Genomic DNA, 9,338 nt, shown 5'->3' on the forward strand with positions numbered 1-9,338 from the left:
GCTAGCAATCCAGGCACTCTTTGATGCCCTGGAAGGAAGTTGGCTATGAACTGATGTAGCACAGCCCAGCTGGGGTTAGGAGTCACCTAATCTAGTTTCCAGGACTCCATTTGTGGTTGCTCCTGTGCTCAGTGGAGGAACATGTGTAGGAGACTTGGTTCCAGAAGAGGCAAGGAGAGGGTCCTGGGCTTCCTTTCATGGCACCTGCAGCCCCCTTCCACCTTAAAGACCAGCCAGTGGGATGGGGTCAGTAGCGAATGACACAAGATCGTGCTTCAGGAAGGGTCCTGGGAAGTCCCTTCCTAGACTGGTTGAGAACACCCATTAGACGCAGAACTGGAGGATGAGCTGAGCTGTGCCTGTGTCCCTCATGAGGAAGGCTCTTGAGAGCAGGGTCCCCTGCTTACACACGCGCGCGCGCGCACACACACACACACACACACACACTCAGAGCAGCCACAGGAGGAGGGTCCCTAGGTGAGGAGGGGTGCTGGTGCACTGTTCTCCCCAGGATCCTCTTTCCTGGAGGGCTGTCCCCACTTCACCATGGTACCTGAGTGGGCTGTTCTCTCAGACAGGGACATCCACCCCTCCCCCAGCACTCTGAGGGCACACAGTATTTATACGAATAATTGGGAATTTCTTGGTGGGCGGTGGCACCGTTACTAAAATGAATGTTCTCTACTTACCTCACTGTGGTGATAAAAGAAGAAACGCCAAACATCACGAAATAGTTTTCATGATATTTAGAGTTTAGCTACATTCATCTTAGTTCTGAGTTTTAAGAAAAGTCAGGCACCTCTATATGCAAGATTTATAGTTCTCCTAGTTCCTCTCAAAAAAAAATTTGTTTTTCCTCCGATGCGCCTGTAAATTCCCCTGAGTCTTCCAAGAGGACAGTGAATCAAGGCTTTGGCAGCGCGCTTCATGGAACAGCATCAGTCCTCCGACAGAATTTCCCTTAACCCTGGCTAGTAGCGAACAGTGTCTGCGCATTTTCGTCCCATTTCACTGGGAAGCGGGGTTGGGGGAGGGTGGCGCAGAGAACCGGGAACAGCGAGCGGCTGGGAGGGAGCTCGCGTCTCTTCTGCCCGCGACCCCTCCTTCACCGTCGCTCATTCATTTCGCGCCGCTTCCCTTCCCTTCTCTCTCCATCGCACGCACTCTATTTTCTTCATTCACCTTTGCTTTTCTCTTGTCCCCACGGGAATATAAACTCCGCGAGGCAGGGCGCGGGCCGGGACTCAGGGCGAGAGGAGCGCGGTCGGCGTCCAAGGGCAGGGTGGGATCCTGTCCTTACTCGCATATCTGATGTTTTGTTCACCACTAACTTTTTTTTTTTTGCATTAATTTTGAAAACTTAAAATGTTGCATCAGAATACTATTTATCTTGGTCACTGAGTTTTTTGGCGCTAACTCCCTTGAATTCTCCCTTGAATTCACTCGCCCCGCGCGAGTGCCTCACCCATTCCGCGCAGGGAGTTGAAACTTTTTTGCTCGCTGTTGAATCCCAGTGCCGGGCACAGTAATACTCTGGTTCTCGGAATAAAACATTCTTTAAGAACCGCCTCCAGTTTCTTGCAGGGACCCTCGCGGTCCGAGCGCAGTACTTCGGGGCAAACCCCAGGAAAGAACAGGGTGTCCCCAACGCCGGGTCCCTACCCACTAAATGTGGAACCGCTCTTACCCTCCCGCGCGGGTCGCCGGGACCCCTGGGGCAGGCGGGGAGCAACCGATCGCGGGGTGGGGCGAGCGCCAGCGGGACCTGGGGCGAGGGTGCGACAGGCGGGGCTCAGGGGAGGAGCAGAGGGGGAGGGCATGGGAGAGGGGGGAGAAGAGTGCGTCGCCGGGAGCGCGGAGAAGGCTTGCCGCGCACGACCGAGAGCTGCGCAGGTGGGTGGGAGGTGAAGGGGGCTGCAGAGGAGGGCTTTGGGGCGGGACGCGGGGGCAGGAGGGTCGGGGGCAGGGCCCCTCGGCTCCCTGGAGGCGGGTGCTGTGTGTGCCGCTGCTGCAGCCGCTGCGTCTGGGGTCGCGGCTGTCTGTGAGTGTACACCCCTCTCCCCAGTACGGACGCTGTTACTCCTGCCGGAGGCCGAGGCTCAGGCCCGTGCCGAGGTCCGGGTGCCCGGCTGTGCGAAGGGACCTAGCCGGTCCCTTCGGCTGGCTGCAGGTGGACGGTGACCGCAGGTGACCGTCCGCCTGCAGGTGATCAGCCACCTGCGCTCACTGCAGCCCCTCCTCCGCCTCGTTTTCCCGCAGGTGTCCGTGCGCTCCGACTCACCTCCCCGCGTCTCCCGGCTGGTGTCCTCCCGCCGCAGCTGTCCAGGCTCCCGGCCATGGTGAACGTGCTAGGCGGGCGGAGCCTGGTGACCTAAGACGGCACGTGGGTGGAGGCCGAGGCGGCGCTGCAGAACAAGGTGGTGGCTCTGTACTTCTCCACGGGCCGGTGCGCGCCCAGCCGCGATTTCACGCCGCTGATCTGCGACTTCGACGCGGAGCTAGTGGACCAGGCGCGGCCCTCCGGGCCCTTCGAGGTGGTCTTCGTGTCCGCCGACGGCAGCGCTCAGGAGATGCTGGACTTCATGCGGGAGCTGCACGGCGCCTGGCTGGCGCTGCCCTTCCACGACCCCTACCGGCAGTGAGTGGGGACGGATTGGGGGTTCTGGGAGCTGTTAGGCGCACCCCCCAACCCCCATCCCAATCCCTCATCCCTGTGCTTCTCCCAGCTACCGGGAGCTCTTTGATAACCCCATCCCCACGCCAACCCGTTCGAGCCTCTCTCAGCTACATCGTAGTCTCTGCTTCGGCTTCCCAGGGAGGCTCTAGCGGTTGGCTGACAGGGAGCATCTGCATCACCATGGGCGCTTGGTGAGCCTGGGCAGTGGCCTCTAGCCTCTGACTCAGTGGGTCTGAGGCTCCGGGAATCTGAATTTATAAGGAGTTCTGGTGATGCTGATGCTGCTGTCCAGGAAGCCTGCTCTGGTAAATCACAGCCCCGGGGGTGCCCCATCCTACAGCACAGGAAGATACCGCCCCTTATCTGGAGAGCGGAAGAGGGAGACCCAGAAAGGCCACTCAGGTCAGAACTGGAGACCATGGGTTGACTGCTGTGGGCCAGTAGTACGGGACTGGAGGCCGTACTACTTGAGGCTGAGGACTCAAGGGCTGGAGGAACTTAGTGCCAGGCCACGTTGCAGTTTCATTTTTACTGGCAGTGACTGAAATTTCATTAAGACGTCTCCTGCTCCTATAACTGTAGAAAGAAGCAGGTTCCTGGACTCTTGAGGAGACGTGTCAGAGGTGACAAAAATCCTTGCTCTCTGAAGGGATCTTGCCCCACCCTTGCTTTAGACAAGATGTAACATGGCAGGAAACCTCAGCTCCGCTGGATTTCAGAGTTTGTGAGCAAACTGGAAATTGACCCTAGTGCTCTATTGGGTGTGGTCAATGAGCTCCATGGAGAGGAGGAGGGAGAAGCGGGGGAGGTGGTAGGACCTGGGAAGGGGAGGAGGAAAAGGAAGGATGTGGGGGCTTCCCTGGTGGCGCAGTGGTTAAGAATCCACCTGCCAATGCAGGGGACGTGGGTTCGAGTCCTGGTCCGGGAAGATCCCACATGCCACGGAGTATCTAAGCCCGTGTGCCACAGCTACTGAGCCCATGTACCACAATTACTGAAGCCCACACGCCTAGAGCCCGTGCTCTGCAACAGGACAAGCCACCACAATGAGAAGCCTGCAACACAACAAAGAGTAGTTTCCACTCGCCACAACTAGAGAAAGCTCACATGCAGCAATGAAGACCCAGCAGCCAAAAATAAATAAATTAAATTAAAAAAAAAAAAAGAGGGGCTTCCCTGGTGGCGCAGTGGGTGACAGTCTGCCTGCTGATGCAGGGGACACGGGTTCGTGCCCCGGTCCGGGAAGATCCCACATGTCGCAGAGCGGCTGGGCCCGTGAGCCATGGCCGCTGAGCCTGCGCGTCTGGAGCCTGTGCTCTGCAGCAGGAGAGGCCACAACAGTGAGCGGCCTGCATACCACACACACACACAAAAAAAGGAAGGATGAGGGAGGGACGGAGGGAGGGGGAGGGGGAGGAGGGGGAGAGGGGAGGGGAGGGGGGAGGGGGGAGAGGGGGAAAGGGGGAGGGGAGAGGGGGAGGGGGAGAGGGGGAGGGGGAGGGGAGGGGGAGGACTTTGTGGAGGATTTGCAGAGAGGAATGGAGCACAGGCACCAATTGTCTGGCATGTTGGGGGTCTCCTCTGGTGTAAGAGTCCACATGTAGGTTTATTGCTCTTCACAAAGTACATTACACCACCGTCCCTTAACAAATATGGAGGTGAATTTCTGGGTTTTGTTTCATAGCAGCATGTGTTGCATTTCTCTGGGGATTAATATTCAGTTGTGGCATTTCCTCCCCCCCCCACCAAATTAATTATTCTGAGATGGTTTTCCTTCTGGACAATTAAAAATGGAAGCTAACTTTGGAAAGTTCCCTGGAGGAGTCATTTCCCCCCAGCACATGCTTTTGGTGATGCCGAGGAAGAAGTGAGGCCCAGGCCCTCGACGGTGGGGGCGGGGGTGCCTGCTTCCTGAGGCCTCACTCACAGCAGGATTAGGAAAGTCTTCGATGATAAATCCAAATGCCCGTGATTTACTGGCGGAAGGATTCATATACCTTCACATCTAGTGGTGCTAAGTTTTTGATTTGCTTAGCGTTCAAGTTATACACAGCTTTTGAAAGAACATACTTAGTTTTGAAGCTGACAGAGTGACAGTGTTAGTAATAAGCTCAGGCCCTGGGCAGAGCCCAGCTGTGGGACCTATTCGTGGGGTGACAGTAGGTAAGGTATTCAATCTCTGAATATAATGATACCTCACAGGACGGATGAGGACTGCGCTGATGCATGAATTCAGAGCGTTGTCAGCTGGTTGTGTACCAGGACTTTGTGTCTGTTGCCCATTTCACAGTTTTGAGGAACAGGGACTGGTACTCCTGGCTCTGGAACCTGTCCTTTTGGCTACGGCTTCCTCTCCCAGGGGACACTGAGCCTCAGCACAACCTTGCTAGGAGTGGGGTGCGGGGGGTTGCCGTGCTCCTTCCGCTTCCCAGAGGGAAGCCTTATCTGGTCAAGGCCCATTCAGTCCACTACAGGTGCTGAGCTGTTCAGGGCACAGGCAGCTGCACTCCGCCAGCTCAGGCTGGCCAGCCTGAACTTGGAGGAATCTGGAGCGGGGGGGTTCTTTGGGGGGAAGTTAGCTCCTTTGCCTCCCCCTTTCCAGACTGAACTTTGTTAATCCTGTCATTGCAATTTATAAGTTAGGAAATGCAGTATTCTGTGGGAAATTCTTGGAGCTAGGCCCTAAATTCTGTTCATCCTAGCTTGCATTTTGGAATCAGATCATGAGCAAAAATGGAAATAACTGCCACCAAGGAGAACTAAAGAATGCAGGAAGCCTCCAGGAGGCCTTTTCGGAAGTTCTTAATTTGTGCAGAGCACGGCATCTGCTTGGTACTGTGAGAAGATGGGTCCAGAACCGTCATCACCAACCAGTCATGGTGAGGGACCCCAGGCTGTCTTCCCTCAGAGGCCAAAGCACGTCATCTGCTGTCCACTGGATTTCTGCTGACCAGCCTGAGGCTCAGGAGGAGATAGATCACCACAGAACCCACACACACCCCCTCCCGCCTGGGTTACCCCAGGCGTGGCTGGAGGTGCCGCTGCAGATGCACCTGCAGGAAGAGAATGCCTAGAGCCACTCACCTGTCCTCAAGGTCGCGTGGATCTTGGCTGTCCAGTGCAGCCGGCATACAAGACCCGGCCTAGAGAGGCAGATGTTTACTGACGTCCCTACAGCTAGGGGCAGCGCGGGCCAAGGGCGGGCTCTCAGGGCCCGCCCAGATGCCTGTGTGCAGGTAGGCAAGAGGCCTGAGAGGGGAGACAGCATCGAAGACCAGGTTCTGTCCTGCCTTCCTTCCCTTTGTTATGGGCCCAAGAGCCAAGTAACAGCTTCTGACTTTGCCAGCAGGAATTTCTATCACTTGCAGCCTGGCATGTGAGACCCACTCAGTCCGTGTCTCGCACATTCCCCTCCAGCATTTGACCCACGATCACCTTTCCACCTGTGTTCTGCCAGACTGGAAAACTGATGTTCCAGAGCACTCCACACACTTTTCCACCTCCACAGGTCACACACATGCTGTATCCTCCAACCCTGGAGCCTCTGCTTCTCTGCCTAGTAGCTCCTCCTTTGTGCCCCTGGGGACACGGGGAACATGTCTGGCCCCAGAGTCCTGTGCCCTCCATAGCTCGAGCCAGTGCCACCCCTGTGCTAAGGGTATGTGTCCGGGGGGGTGGGGGTGGGGGCGTGTCTCTGTAGTCTCTAATGTTAGACCAGACATTGTTCAGTGCTTGGCGCCTGCAGGGCACTTGTTTGATGGATGCTCGGAGCAAGTAGAGAGATATGTTCTGTAATGGTCTGCCGGTGGCTGAGATGGAAAGAGACTGGAGACAGAAGTTGCCATGGCAACCCAGAAGCAGTTGTGCCAGGGATAAGGATGTTCTGCTTTAGGTGGAGGGAGGGAGCCAATGCTGCAACTGCACACAGAGCGAGGAGGAAATGAGCTCTCAGATTTCCCCGAAATGGTTAAAATTCTCAGAGTTATCACTTCATTCTGCCCAGCAACAAGGCTCTTTCCTTTCTGAGGCTTGGTCTATTCTCTCTGGACACAGTGCCCAGAGGAGATGGAGATGACTTCGGGGGCGGAGGGTTGTTATGTGTCTTTCCCACATGGTTCCAAGGTTACAGCTCTCCCCAAGCAGAGGCTGCCAGGGTGGGGATTTGAGGACCCACACTGGGTGACTCTTTGAAAAGAAGCTGGAGCAATGAACTGTCTTCAAACCTCCTTCTCGCTTCTCAAAGCCCCACCTGGTTCCTGATATCCCCGTGTCGTCCCTTTTTCCTTCCAATCTTGGTAGAGCTTTGCTCTGTTTTTTAGTCTAAGAATCAGGTTTGGTTTGTTGCTCACCCCATGTTGATTCATTTCCTTGTCCAGTGATTTCTGTCCTCAATCTTCTTTTGCCTTCTTTCTACTTTCCTTGTAATTGCTTCATCATTGTTTTTCTAGCTTCTTGAATGAAATGCAGAACTCATCTATATAGAGGCCTTTTAGTTTTGGATAAGAGTGTGTAAGACATAACTCTCTGTGTCTAATTGTATCTATAGCTTGGGACCCATAGTATATGGGTATTATGATTTCATATATAATATATGATATATATGATATGATAAATAACTATATATATAAATAACCATATAATATATGGTTATTTAGTTTTTTACTGATTCCAAAAATTATTGCTTATTGGTTTCCAATTCCATTATGTCATTAAGTGGTCTGTGTATCACCGATTATTTGAAATATATTAAGATCCCTTTATGACCGAGAACAGGACTGGTTTTGTCACCATTTCATAGATGTTTGAAAACAAGGCATATTTTCTCTCCATTGGGTGTAGGTACTGTGTTTTTTTTCCTGCTTGAATTAAGATTTGTCTTGGCCTTGGATACTGGAAAGCAGCAGGAAGGGCCTGATGGAGGCGTCACAGGGGAGATTTAGTAACAGGAGGGTCTCAAGTGCATTTTTCCTTCCACTCAGTTTTACAGCCCTGAGGGCGACAGATGAGGGAAATCAGACTACAGTTAATGTGAGGCCCTGGCAAGCTGGCTGTGGTAACAGGACAGGGATTTTCACCAAGCTGTCCTGTCTTGAGGGTACTAATCCCTGTGAAGGTTATGGGGAGACTTGCAAAACTAAGAAGGCAGAAGCTCCTTTCTTTAAATGAATACAAATAATTTTGTGAAATGGTCACTCAAGGGGTTACATGCGACAGTAAAATGTTTCACCCATAATGTTAATCAGTGTGTCCTTGAATCTGTAAGGCAAAAAGTCTAGTAAGCCTTTGTAGAACTCATGGAATTTTAACTTTTGCTATTATACGTACCTGATGTATTTAAACCTCCTGAGATGTAGGAGGGATACAAATTTATTGGGTTATTTGTGGGTTTAAAATTGCACTGTGCAATTTGGCAGCCACTAGCCACATGTGGCTACTTAAATTTAAAACTGACTAAAACGGAATTCCCTGGAAGTCCAGCGGTTATGACTCAGTGCTTTCACTTCCGTGGCCCGGGGTTCAATCCCTGGTCAGGAAACTAAGATCCCACAAGCTGCTTAGGGCAGCCAATAAATAAATAAATAAATAAAATTAACTAAAACCCAAAATTCAGTTCCTCAGGCTCACCAACCAGATTCCAAGTGCTCCGTAGTCACATGTGGCTGTGGCTGTGACATTGGGCAGCACAGATGCAGAACAGTCCCATCACTGCTGACATTCTTCTGCAACAGCACTGTCTTGGACCCAGCTAGCAGCAAGAAGAAAAGAGCCCAAAGGAATCCTCAGCCCAGTGGGAGGGCTCACCGGGCAGGCTGGATTCTAAGGCTTTGCAGGCTCAGCTGGCACTGGGGAGGCGCTGGTCCCTGCAGACGTGCAGCGGCCTGTCCTGTCCCACGCTGACCCTCGGTCGCCCTCTTCTCTCCCACAGTGAGCTGAGGACCAGGTACCACATCATGGCCATCCCCAGGCTTGTGATCGTGAAACCGCGGGGACGTCATCACTGACAAAGGGCGGAAGCAGATCCGGGAGTGGGGGCTGGCCTGCTTCCAGAACTGGGTGGAGGCAGCTGACATCTTCCAGAATTTCTCCGGTTGAGCTGGGGGGATCTCCGGGGACCTGGGCAGGTGTGTGTCACTCCTGGTGCTGCAGCGTGAACATGACAGAGAAGAGGAGCATCCTGTTTCCTTTCTCGACGCTGGTGGTTTCTTTCAGGCAGAAGCACTCAGCTGTGATGGAAAGAAAATATTGCTCAGGGAATGCTCTCCCTGTAGCCTTGTTTGTAGTTATTTTTATTATTCTTATCATAGCTTTCTTCACATGAGCTTAAGTGTGTTCACATTGAGCTATTGGAAATCTATGCAAAACATGTATTTATACAGGCTCTTCAGGTGAAATAGCATATTTATTGATACATTTTCTGGAGATGCCTTTATTTTAATGATATGCTTTCACAAGTATATTTATTACTACAGTTTGCAGAATCTATTTGCTTTAATAAACAAACCTATCTCCACCTGGAGCCCTCTAATTTCCTTCTTTTCCTGGCAAACCAAGTGCCCTTAGGAGGAAAGTGAAGCACTCGAGAAATACCATTCTCAAACACTTTGTTCAGTTTTTCAAAGGGGATAGTTTTAATTTTTTTATTATTTTATTTTATTTTTTA

The 9,338-nt window shown here is 52.7% G+C and overlaps 1 protein-coding gene across 1 annotated transcript; it reads left to right on the forward strand.

Annotated features, from left to right (window-relative positions):
- The first annotated feature begins 1,832 nt into the window (after positions 1-1,832).
- NXNL2 (nucleoredoxin like 2) lies at positions 1,833-9,137 on the forward strand. The gene is given in 4 exon segments (XM_067742452.1): positions 1,833-1,893; positions 2,260-2,638; positions 8,604-8,657; positions 8,659-9,137. Coding segments are annotated over 3 exon segments (468 nt in total). The 5' UTR covers positions 1,833-1,893; positions 2,260-2,336; the 3' UTR covers positions 8,771-9,137.
- The last annotated feature ends 201 nt before the right edge of the window (positions 9,138-9,338 follow it).

Source organism: Pseudorca crassidens, chromosome 7 (assembly GCF_039906515.1).
Source record: "Pseudorca crassidens isolate mPseCra1 chromosome 7, mPseCra1.hap1, whole genome shotgun sequence".
Lineage (NCBI taxonomy): Eukaryota > Metazoa > Chordata > Mammalia > Artiodactyla > Delphinidae > Pseudorca > Pseudorca crassidens.